Here is a 13,034-nt window from a genome sequence, read left to right as displayed (position 1 = left end):
ATGTAGTTGAGTAACAGAACTAACATTCCATAAATCAACAAGCATTTCCAGTTATTACGATCGGTATTGTTGTCGCTGCTATCTTATCTTTCTCGAGAATCCAAATTACGGCAGGCCGCGCGCGGCACCAATTGCTAGTAACCAATTGTAATTCATTATAATCATCCGTAAATGAAAAATTAGCGTTGGGGACATAATGTTAGTTCTGTTACTCAACTACATCGTTTTATAACATTCTAAGTTCATTGAATAAAGATTAAGCGTTTGGGGGTATATAACGGAATCTGACCTATTTTCGCTTAAGGGCGATCTGTTCCTTTCACTCATTTCGGCAAACTATACCTTATTCAATAATGAAATTGAACTGAAGTAATAAAAGTAGGAAACTATTAAAACATTAACCAAAATGTCAACACAGCCACACTAGACAGCTAGCAAAAACAACTGAACGTAAACAAAACGACTGCAGCGTGACAACAGGCGGTTCGCGCCACAGCCTTTTAGATATCAGCTACATAAAAATATTGTATACTGCATATACAAACTATCACTACATGAATTATGTCGTTACATTTCTTGGGCTTTAATTTGATACGTTTTACGATGTCATACGTCAATATTTAACAACAGGATGACCAATATTGGAAAGGCCGATCTAGTCGGCCCTTGGCAATTTTCGTCAATACCGTAATCGGCCCCCTTGGCACTATGCGGAAACGTTGCTAGGCCGATTAAATCGGCCCTTGGCACTCAAAGGGTTAAATACTTCTATTAACAAGTAGGTTTTTAAAGTAAGCAAAGTAAGTGAACTGCTACCATTGCAGCACTGTGGTTAGTGGCCCATGCTTCTGCACTGTCTGTTTTGCACCGTTGTCTGTTGGTAAGCCATAGACGTCATTATGGAAAAACCAGATTGTATAGTTTGGCTACAAATTATTTAATACTACACGTTCCTATTTTTACTACAAAACAAATTAAATTGATACATTTATGTCTATAAACAAATGTACAAACTTTATTTATAAACAAAAGTGTCAGAAACCTGCCAATTCTAAAGACCACCTTACAATTTCATTATTATTGAATATTGAGAAATTGTTTAGGATAAAAACCAAGCCAATCAATTTACGAGACCTAAAGTTTTTTTCCAAAATGTAAGGCAACATTCCTGCTTGATTTTGAGAATTAGCTAATTTTGTGTTGTGTGTGTGTGTGTGTGTGTGTGTGTGTGTGTGTGTGTGTGTGTGTGTGTGTGTGTGTGTGTGTGGTGTGTGTGTGTGTGTGTGTGTGTGTGTGTGTGTGTGTGTGTGTGTGTGTGTGTGTGTGTGTGTGTGTGTGTGTGTGTGTGTGTGTGTGTGTGTGTGTGTGTGTGTGTGTGTGTGTGTGGTGTGTGTGTGTGTGTGTGTGTGTGTGTGTGTGTGTGTGTGTGTGTGTGTGTGTGTGTGTGTGTGTGTGTGTGTGTGTGTGTGTGTGTGTGTGTGTGTGTGTGTGTGGTGTGTGTGTGTGTGTGTGTGTGTGTGTGTGTGTGTGTGTGTGTGTGTGTGTGTGTGTGTGTGTGTGTGTGTGTGTGTGTGTGTGTGTGTGTGTGTGTGTGTGTGTGTGTGTGTGTGTGTGTGTGTGGTGTGTGTGTGTGTGTGTGTGTGTGTGTGTGTGTGTGTGTGTGTGTGTGTGTGTGTGTGTGTGTGTGTGTGTGTGTGTGTGTGTGTGTGTGTGTGTGTGTGTGTGTGTGTGTGTGTGTGTGTGTGTGTGTGTGTGTGTGTGTGTGTGTGTGTGTGTGTGTGTGTGTGTGTGTGTGTGTGTGTGTGTGTGTGTGTGTGTGTGTGTGTGTGTGTGTGTGTGTGTTGTGTGTGTGTGTGGTGTGTTGTGTGTGTGTGTGTGTGTGTGTGTGTGTGTGTGTGTGTGTGTGTGTGTGTGGTGTGTGTGTGTGTGTGTGTGTGTGTGTGTGTGTGTGTGTGTGTGTGTGTGTGGTGTGTGTGTGTGTGTGTGTGTGTGTGTGTGTGTGTGTGTGTGTGTGTGTGTGTGTGTGTGTGTGTGTGTGTGTGTGTGTGTGTGTGTGTGTTGTGTGTGTGTGTGTGTGTGTGTGTGTGTGTGTGTGTGTGTGTGTGTGTGTGTGTGTGTGTGTGTGTGTGTGTGTGTGTGTGTGTGTGTGTGTGTGTGTGTGTGTGTGTGTGTGTGTGTGTGTGTGTGTGTGTGTGGTTGTGTGTGTGTGTGTGTGTGTGTGTGTGTGTGTGGTGTGTGTGTGTGTGTGTGTGTGTGTGTGTGTGTGTGTGTGTGTGTGTGTGTGTGTGTGTGTGTGTGTGTGTGTGGTGTGTGTGTGTGTGTGTGTGTGTGTGTGTGTGTGTGTGTGTGTGTGTGTGTGTGTGTGTGTGTGTGTGTGTGTGTGTGTGTGTGTGTGTGTGTGTGTGTGTGGTGTGTGTGTGTGTGTGTGTGTGTGTGTGTGTGTGTGTGTGTGTGTGTGTGTGTGTGTGTGTGTGTGTGTGTGTGTGTGTGTGTGTGTGTGTGTGTGTGTGTGTGTGTGTGTGTGGTGTGTGTGTGTGTGTGTGTGTGTGTGTGTGTGTGTGTGTGTGGTGTGTGTGTGTGTGTGTGTGTGTGTGTGTGTGTGTGTGTGTGTGTGTGTGTGTGTGTGTGTGTGTGTGTGTGTGTGTGTGTGTGTGTGTGTGTGTGTGTGTGTGTGTGTGTGTGTGTGTGTGTGTGGTGTGTGTGTGTGTGTGTGTGTGTGTGTGTGTGTGTGTGTGTGTGTGTGTGTGTGTGTGTGTGTGTGTGTGTGTGTGTGTGTGTGTGTGTGTGTGTGTGTGTGTGTGTGTGTGTGTGTGTGTGTGTGTGTGTGTGTGTGTGTGTGTGTGTGTGTGTGTGGTGTGTGTGTGTGTGTGTGTGTGTGTGTGTGTGTGTGTGTGTGTGTGTGGTGTGTGTGTGTGTGTGTGTGTGTGTGTGTGTGTGTGGTGTGGTGTGTGTGTGTGTGTGTGTGTGTGTGTGTGTGTGTGTGTGTGTGTGTGTGTGTGTGTGTGTGTGTGTGTGTGTGTGTGTGTGTGTGTGTGTGTGTGGTGTGTGTGTGTGTGTGTGTGTGTGTGTGTGTGTGTGTGTGTGTGTGTGTGTGTGTGTGTGTGTGTGTGTGTGTGTTGTGTGTGTGTGTGTGTGTGTGTGTGTGTGTGTGTGTGTGTGTGTGTGTGTGTGTGTGTGTGTGTGTGTGTGTGTGTGTGTGTGTGTGTGTGTGTGTGTGTGTGTGTGTGTGTGTGTTGTGTGTGTGTGTGTGTGTGTGGTGTGTGTGTGTGTGTGTGTGTGTGTGTGTGTGTGTGTGTGTGTGTGTGTGTGTGTGTGTGTGTGTGTGTGTGTGGTGTGTGTGTGTGTGTGTGTGTGTGTGTGTGTGGTGTGTGTGTGTGTGTGTGTGTGTGTGTGTGTGTGTGTGTGTGTGTGTGTGTGTGTGTGTGTTATAATTACACAGTTAACTTTTCTCATCTATAGATTTGTGTGGTTTGTAATTTTGTACACCATTATTTAAACTTTAAAAAAACGTTTTTTTTAAAGATGATTTAATTGAACAAGACTTTGTTAATTTATCATGACCGGCACCTGCTTGTTAGAATGAACTAACTAACAGACTGTCAAGGGTCATTTTGCAACAATCGTGTGTGCCCTGAAGTGAAAGAGAAAACCGTAATAAGTCAATATTGTTATTAACGATTTCTATAATATTTTTTTGTAAAAGCTTTTGACCTTCAGTGGCAAGATTAAAAATGGATTGCTTACTATGAAGTGGCAAGTTAAAAAATGGTATGCTTGCTATGAAGGCATTTTCCAAATATTTAACTTTTAATCTGCATTAGTTACACATTAATCTGAATAATCACTGGTTGAGTATTCCGTAGAGCCATCATTTAAATTTATTGTCAACGGTTTCACAAGAGTTAAGTCAATCAGGTTCTCATTTTTCCAATATTTATTAACCTGCAACTGGATTATGATGGTCTGACCTGGTGCAGCACAGCTTTACCGGTAAGTCATACAATATAACTCCATGTATAAGGATTAATTGAGACCGGAACCTGATCCGGATAATTCGATTTTTTTTTTTTAATGCGGAAAGAAAGTACTCAAAACCCAATATAGAACATTTACTGTATTTATTATAAAAAAAAAAAACTGTATCAATTTTTACATTACGTGATATTGACAAACAATATTAAATAACTGTAAATTACATTATTTTTTTAACATATTTGCCAGAGTCAGCTATCTTGCTGCGTTAAATCAATTCTGCACCATCAAATCTCACACCCGTTTGACGGTGAGCAGTTGCAGATGATCACACTCTGGTTGCCGCTCCACCCATTTAAGCATGGTATCTGTTCATTTTCTCGGTAACAAGCAAGCCTTTGTTTTTAAAACTATTTAGAAATATATAGCAACAGAATAATGTAATTTTATAAATAATATTATGATTGAAGTTAGTTTTTTTATGTGTCTATATTTTTTCAATACGTAAATTCTGGAAGCTCATTTTATAAGCTACTATTCCTATTACTTTAAAACTACAGAATTATAAATATACTCATTTCCCTTCATCTCTCTGCAAATTCCTACAAAGTAACGTGGTATTCTTAGGCTTCACTCACTTCCACAAAAGATAAATTAATTAAGTAGCGTTCAGATGAAAGTATTTGGTTTATTTGTTGGCTGTACTGAACCGAAAGTTTCGTCCACCGCTAGACCTCTGACTCGCAATACTGGGCTGCAGTCTGCCCCATGGTAGTGCTGTGTTGGTATTTATTTGTTATCTTTGTATTTCCGAATTGGATACATGTATTTTCTAAACATCACAGAAAGGAAAGTTATTAGCTATACACAATGCTTTGTTGACATATCGAGACACAGAGATAAAAACTAAGGAGCTTAACGTAAGTTATAGCGATAAATCATCACCGAATTTCTCGCATATCGCTAGCGACGAAATGCTAGAGCACCGTAGCTTTGTGGCATTTCTTGCAAATACTGCTAGTGACGATAAAACGTCATCGTTGCACTTGGCGTAAGGGTTCAATACAGTACTACAGTTGTCTATTTGGTTTGAAAATAGACTAGATAACTGGAAATCTTCGATCTGTTTATATGTTTTGTAATTGAAGAGTAAATTATTACTGATTATTATTGATTTGAGAGCAAAAAAACATTTGAAGAATTATGCCAAATAAAAAAATACAAGTTGCTTTATTAGGAAATATTTTTGATATAAAACAGTTTTATTTTTGCGAAATAGTGTTACAAAAATTATGTAACATTAGGCCTAGTGTAAAAAATATGTAACAAGCAATAATACTATAGTAACAACTTAACCCCTTAAACCGCCACATAAAAAATACAGGATTTTGTCGTGTTTTGCTGATTTTTGTTGTTTGCTGAAACTTGTTTAGAATTAGTTTTTAAACAGAATTATATTAGTTTAAAGTAACAATTGTAAAAAAAAACAAAAAAATTTAACTTAAAAAAAATTATTATTTTTTTTGTAAAGCGTGTTCGATACATTTATTATTTTTATTTAAGCAACTTTTTGGGTATGAAATCTCTACTATAGTAAAAAAAGAAGCACATTTTACTTTAGAATTATTTATTTTTGCTAAAAATGTAGATTACAAGGATTGTAAATATACAGGGTGATTCATGAAGTTCTCCCCCCACTTGTACAGCACATTTTACTAGTAAAAATAATGAAAAAATGTTATAATCTTTCGCTAGCTGTAACTCGCTAACGAAGCGTTTTCGGACCTATGTTTATATAAACATTTTTTCATTATTTTTACTAGTACAATGTGCTGTAGAAGTGGGGGGAGAACTTCATGAATCACCCTGTATATACATTTTACCATGTCTGTCTAATATTTTCTTTTTGTATGGAAGTCTTTGAAACAAGGCGCTGCACAAAGGTTAATGTCACAACTTCCACACTGATATCTTATGTAGGCCAGTCCAAACACAGTGAGGCTAGCAAACGTAATGGCAAATACACCACGAAATGGCGGATAGGACAGCCAGACCACACCCACAAAGGCGGTGCCTAAGCGGCAAAAAACATCCTCTTGCGGAAGTAACGGAAACTACTTGGAAACTGATCTATCCAGAGAACGATATATACTGACCGCATAATACGCCAAAAAATAAAATAAAACGGGACAAACGCACTAAAACGTAATATTACGTCAGCGGCACTTTTTTTGCGCACAGGCCACTGACGTAATATTACGACGGTGGCGGGCAAGGGGTTAAGAGATGACAAAACAGTCTTAAGAGCATGTTTCTTTAGCTGAAATAACAAAATTCCAACATTTTTATTAAATCACAGTATACAGGCTGGAAATGTATTGCAGAAAGCAGTAATTTTTTGCTGAAGTTGCTGAGTTTTTTGTTCAGTTTTTTGTATGTCTGAAAAAACTGTACTAGTGTGCAAAATTAATGCAGGATTGTCACTATCCCAAAAACAGTACTTTCATGTGAATATTTGCTTTAATCAGCATGTTCTTATAAAGGTTTAGTTTATTATTAAACTTATTCTTTGCAGAAATGAAGAAGAAACATCACAATTTACAACTCTGTGGAAACCTAAAATAATTCTTTATGATTTCTTTAACTATAGACTCGTTAATTTTGTTATTCAACAAATTTAATCACCCAATTTAAACTCCAACCCTATTTTTGTTGTTTCCAGTGTTTGATAAACTTATCAAAATAATAACTATTTAAATTATTTTTATCTGCTGCTCTGTAATTGAATTTCCATTTGAATTTGTTTTTTCAGAGAAGCCTATGATATGTCATCAGACAGTCCCTCTGCACTTAGGAGAATTGGATATGGAATTATGAATTTACCCAAGAAATTCACAGACTACGACTTTGCACTCAAATGCTTGTTGCGCTCTTTGGAACTTTCAGAAAACATGATGACATTGCATGTACTGGGAACATTTTATCATCGATATGGTAATGTAAGTATTCTATCACTACTTAACTCTTTGATCCTAATATCCATTTTTTCAGACTTGTAAAGAACAAATTTTTACAGAAAATTTTAATTTTATTTATTTATTTTCATAAATACTAACTATATATAAAACACATGATTTGTACAAAATAGTATTTGAAAAAATATATGTAATGGTTCAGAATAGGCAAAAGGAACGTATATTAGAAGAATTAAAAACAGAAATAATTCATTAAAAAATAAAAATATATTCAACACTATAATTGTTAGTTATTATTTATCACTGTTACTGCCACATTTGACTGACAGTAGTATTGCTGGCTAAAGTAAATAAATTGATAAAATGTTTTCCCACCTCAGAAACAAAGTCAGTCGTTGGTTGACTTTCAACAAGTACTCGTGTAAGATTAACATATCCACACTCTTTAGTGGTAAACCAGTAACGTTTCTCCTTAGAAAACATTACTGCCATTTCTTTGCCATTTTAGTTTGCCATTTAGTTTGCCCATTTCTCCTTTATTGTGACCTTTTGGTCGAAAAAACAATAAGAAGGGACAATGGTATTTGTAATTCCCTTAAATTTGGTGAAAATTGGTCCATTTGTTTGGTTGTTGCATATGCATTCGGGTATTTAGTAATTGTGGACCCTCATGCCGTCAGCATTCACCCCCTCCCCCCCATTTCCTAACCACTTCTTTCCATTATCCACCAGCCAGCCCCATACACTAACAAATACATTAATTTACACCTCGCACATAAGGGACCAATTTTTTAAAATATATTTTTAGTTTGTCGTTTTCAGTAAATTATCAACAACAACAAGTTACAGTTACAGTTGTTATGTTTAGTTTTACATTTCTTCAATAATTCACTGTTAGTTCTGAAGATTGCATAATTAACCCTTTGACTGGTGGGGTTTTTTTTCTCTGTAAAAATGCCTTAAAAATTGAGTATTTTTTATGATGATAATAACAAAATCTGTTCAATGAAACTGTGTTAAAAATTAAAGTTTTAAATAGTGGTCTACAAAATTACATGCTTAAGGTAATGATTTCCTCTTCAATTTAAGGGCGTCGTCCCATTGGTCTCTGCAGTTGAGAAAATCTCTATTACAAATGTATAGTCTCAAATACATTAAATTGAAAGATTTTGGTTGAATGTAATAAACAATTATTGTATTTTAATATTTGATAGAACTGGACAATCAAAACAAATATACTAATTGCATATTATGTTTATAAATCATGGCAGTAGAAGAAATCTTCATGTTGGCAGATATATTATTCTACTTTGGAGTAATGTATATGGTAGAAGATGGTGTCTGCCTTTTTCAATAATTTTCTTATATTATGTATTATATGACGCTGTTCATCTATTATCCCTTTTGTTAATGTTAGGGATCTCAAATGTTCGATCACATTCCCTTATATCAGAGCTTGACCTGTCTATCTGGAACATTCTTACACATTCTCATGACAATATCTACCTATATCGTTTTTGAGACCACCAAGTGGCGAGATGGGATTTTTTTTTCAGACTTTCGGTGGATTTGACCAGCTGTACTGTGTTGTGAATATGTTTCCGATTACTGCCATCGGATTCTAGATCTACCCTTAGGTTTTCCTTGTATAACAAGACCCAGTCTGTATTTTTCGGATTTCTTTACTGAACTTTTTCAAGATCTAGTTTTCCAATTTTAAAGCAAATGTGAGCATGATCAGATAGAGAAAGCTCGTCAGACACAAGCCAACGGTGTATCCTATTAACCATACCCTTTGTTATGATGGTTATGTCTATCAACTCCCTATGCGTCTGCATGTGAAACGTAGAAGAAGCATTACCCATGTTGCAATCACTAGACTTTTAGGATATTATATACTTCAGAAGCGACTTAACTCTATTGTTTGTGTCAGTACTACCTCACACCTCACTGTATGAGTTAGCATTGCAGTAAATCACCAATTACACACCACTTCTCCCAGCATGATCCACCAAAGCAGCAATCTCTCTTGAGAGTGTGGAATCCACATTATCATATGAAAGATATAATGATGGAATCATCAGGGTTCGTTTAGTGCCAGCCAGTCCTAATCAGCCTGACAGGGTAAATCCCTGGAGCAAAATCCCAGAACGGGAAATGCTGTGCACCTTGTTGCTTAAAAGCAATACAAGCTTGGCATTATTAACATGGGCAGTAACAATTTTAACCCCTGTCAATTTTTACCCTTACAAATCCCGGTTTCCTGTATCAGGGCCATGTGAAATTCTTCTGCCAAAAAGCGTCTGCAGAACATAGCTGAAGCCGCTTTACTGTGCTGCAGATTTACCTGAAGGACCTTGATCCCAATGATCAGTCGCCATACCTCACGTCCTCAGCTAGTCTGCTCAACCTCGACATTAACACCACCAACTGCTAATCTTCATCGATGGTTGTTGAGCATGATGAACAGGCAGACATCCAAAGGCAAACTGCCCCCTGTAACCTTTCCAGATCAATATATGTTGGGTTTTGTTTAATGTTTTTCATTTCAGGATCCATAAAAGATCCCATGAGTACCGAGAAAATAACTGGTCCGCCTGACCAGAGCGCTCTGCATGACCAGGTATTGCTATTTACGTATGGGAGGTGCCGAACTCCTAAGGGTTCCGTTTGAGATGCACTACCCCTGCACCATTCATCCCTTAGGTACAGGTCGCTTCACACTGTGGGATTGGATACTTCCAGTCCCATACAAATGTATGTGTAGAGCAATTCCAGACAGGCGAGTCGAGATTGGCTATGCCCGAATTGGCACCACTACTGTGAGGTGCTGAGGACAGCCTCCGTCACAGAGTGCACAATCAGAGCAATCCTGGGATTTTGTTAACAGCAGAACCACCTCATGCAGGATGATTGACTGCCGTTCATCCAAGCCCAACCATTTCGTTGGATTCAGATTTCCAATTAGTCTTGAGTGGCACTAGATACAGTGTCACCCTCTAAAATAAGAGTCATGCATATTTTGTGGACTACCCAGCTCGTAATTTTTTGCTTGCACTCTCTGTATTAGTTCTTCAAAGGTATGAATATTTGTCTTATACCACCATATGTTCTAGTCTCCCTATACAGGATTATCAACATTCACACGAGAATTTGAGCTGGAAGATAAGGTCTACCAACTGCACTTGAAGAGTTTTTCACTTCGTCCTTTTGGGTACAGTTCTACCCAATTATTTATTGTGTATTGTTTTTCCTTTGCTATTTCAGTATTGTTTGGCATTGTGCAGCTTCCTTTAGCAACTCAGTGTTTTGTTTCCTACTTGATAGATTTGCTTGTGATGTAATTTAAAGAAACAGACGTGCTAGTGAGTGATGATTTTCTCCATATTCAATGTAAAAGTTGGTGTCGTGAATGCATTTTAAAGTATTTTACTATTATTGTGTCATATTGGACAGAAAAGATGTGTTGTTTTCTGTTACTTCATGTGACAGGTCAAATTACGACATTTGAATATTCGCGGGGAATTGGCAGACTGTGACGTCAGTGAATCGGCCAGACTGTGACGTCAGTGAATCACATGTTGTCGGAATTGAGATTTATTTAATTAATAACGGAGAAATATATTAAACTTTATACGGGAAAAAATTTAATTAATTAAAATGAGTTATACATAACCAAAATTCGTGTTTTACAAAGGTACTAAATAAAATTACGCAGAAAAGCCAATTGTGGGATAAAATGACTTGCGTATTGATGACGTCAGAAAGCACATGTTGCTAAAAATTTAAATTAAAAAAGCTTTAGAAAAATTATAAATGAAAATAGAAAGACTTAAATTGATCAATTATAGTGAACGTGATAAATTTCGACAATCATAAGAAAAGAATCAAATTATATTCAATCGTGAAGACGCTGATTTGAACGGGAGAGGGGATGAACATTGTGTGAAACCGAGGGGATGAACATTGGTGTGAACCGGTATGCGTAGTTTTTATACGGAGAATCCTTCTTCTCTGTCTGGACTTGAAGCAGTAAGGACGTCTACTCGTATAGATCCTTCTAGTACAGTAGTGATGAAATTTGAAACTGTATAATAGTGCATTGAAGTTGTAATTAGGGATGAGATGTTGTGTTAGTGAACAAAAATCAAAGCAAAGTGAGTAGAATTAGACAGTATAATATAAAATAAATTGACGTCAAAGTCATTTGCTTTGTCTTTTATTGAGTATCCAATCTACAAAGAAATGTGGTAAGTAAGATAATAAGCTTTAAATTAAAGAATACTACTTTCAAAACTTATTTGATTCAAAGTGATTGATAAGAACAGTGAATATTTTGTGAACTTTATTATGATATAAACAATCATATTGATCAGAACATTTCAATAGAGTAATATTAAGTTTGAACCATTATTCAACCTACTTAAAAAACCTGAGATAAATATAGACCCAGTGCTAGTGATATATATATATATAACGTGTAGCCTACTTTCATTATTACAAACTACACTTTCAACAACACCACAGACATTGAAGTTTGATCGTTATTTAAATATCAACTTGGAAATAATATGAGTTAGCCAACACGAAGCAAGTCGCATAACCAATGAGGGGCAGCACACTTTTGAATACCGATTGTGAGAAAATTGGGACAACAAACGGGGGCCTGGAACGTAGTAAAATCACACAGCCAACTTGGGACCTGGAACGTAGCAGAATGGCACACAAACGAGGGGACCGTAGCATTCATAAATCGGAATTGTAATTATTTATGTACTTCCACACAGTGGCCATTGTCGGCCATTGTAGCCTTGGTACATGTAATAATATGTTTAAGTACGTTTATAATATTTTTGGCTCTCAAAAAAATAATTATTGGTCTTTTGAAACTTTATATGTTAAATTTTTAATTTAGCCACTTCACAATGTTGTTTTTTCAAAGGAAAAATGCTGAAAAAGCAAATTAAAAAAAGTAAATAACAAAAAAATCTTTAAGATTTTGGATAGTCTGAAAACATTTTTTAATCTCTAGAGGAACTAGTAGTTGAATGGGGCCGGACAGTAACGCCTCTGGTCAGTGTGGACTACAGTAGCACCTTCAGTGCTGCTCTGTGCTGATTGCAATGAACAAAAATTATCCCTTGAGATAGTACCGGATCAGTAAAATTTAAGAAGATTTTAAAATGTATTTACTAATTGGATTTTACTTGGGGAGAAGAAGAAGATATTTCCTCTTTGATTAACCCCTGTAGGGCCATAAGTGCATATAAGAACGAGGGCTGACCATGCTCTAAACTCTGTAAGCATACATATATGCACAAAAACGATTGTTTGCCTTGTTTTGTGATGATAGTTCTTAGTTAGTCCGCTAGAGTGGGCGGGAAATATGTTTCAGTTGTTTAGAGATGTGATGCATACCACATGACCACCTCTGTGGATATTGATCAATGCTGGACCGGTAATTGTCTCAAAGTAGCAGTTTGGTAGTATCGCTCAACTCCATATACGTGTACGCTTCTGCTGTGCTAAGAATAAAAAGATCGATTGGCAAAGAATTAAAAAAAATAATTTATATGCAGTTTTCTTTTACTTTTGTTACGTAGAAAAAGGAAATAAGCATTAAGAAAATATGAATTTTCATTTTTTTTTAACAATTAATGAGCACTAATCTAAAGTTGGACTTGAACTATATGGCACTTTAAGGGTTAAAATGTGTTGTGCTGAGTAAAACAAATTTTGACTAATTTATAGTAATGTTATAATGTTTTAAGTTGGATTTTTTCGTTCTTCCAGGACAATGTTAAAGCCTTAGAATACTTTGAAAAGACTACCAAAAAAGGGAGCCATTGCGGTTTTATCTGATATGATCAGAGTGAAGTACATCCTCAATCCAGAATACAATCCTTGTGAAGACCTGGAATCTGGTTTGAAATGGGAGATAAAGAAGAAAAATCGCTTACATTTTACTTGCACAGTTTGGAGCATTACTTCCTGCTCGTGAGGCGAAATGTGCCCGAGAGCATAAAATACTTCTCTGAGATTGTTGATGACAACAAGGATACCCCTCATATGCAGGTGAGTAACTAA

At 37.1% G+C, this 13,034-nt stretch overlaps 1 protein-coding gene across 1 annotated transcript in view; it reads left to right on the top strand.

Moving 5' to 3' along the window:
* LOC124372827 overlaps window positions 1-12,809 on the top strand; it is a 43,991-nt gene extending 31,182 nt beyond the window's left edge. The window contains exons 3-4 of the mRNA XM_046831232.1: window positions 6,785-6,971; window positions 12,741-12,809. Coding sequence (XP_046687188.1) covers window positions 6,785-6,971; window positions 12,741-12,809 — 256 coding nt within the window. The remainder of the gene's footprint in view (window positions 1-6,784; window positions 6,972-12,740) is intronic.
* The last annotated feature ends 225 nt before the right edge of the window (window positions 12,810-13,034 follow it).

Source organism: Homalodisca vitripennis, unplaced genomic scaffold (genome assembly GCF_021130785.1).
Source record: "Homalodisca vitripennis isolate AUS2020 unplaced genomic scaffold, UT_GWSS_2.1 ScUCBcl_4139;HRSCAF=10136, whole genome shotgun sequence".
NCBI classification, from domain to species: domain Eukaryota; kingdom Metazoa; phylum Arthropoda; class Insecta; order Hemiptera; family Cicadellidae; genus Homalodisca; species Homalodisca vitripennis.
Note: the sequence above shows the minus strand (reverse complement) of the source record. Positions and strands in the feature narration are given on the sequence as shown.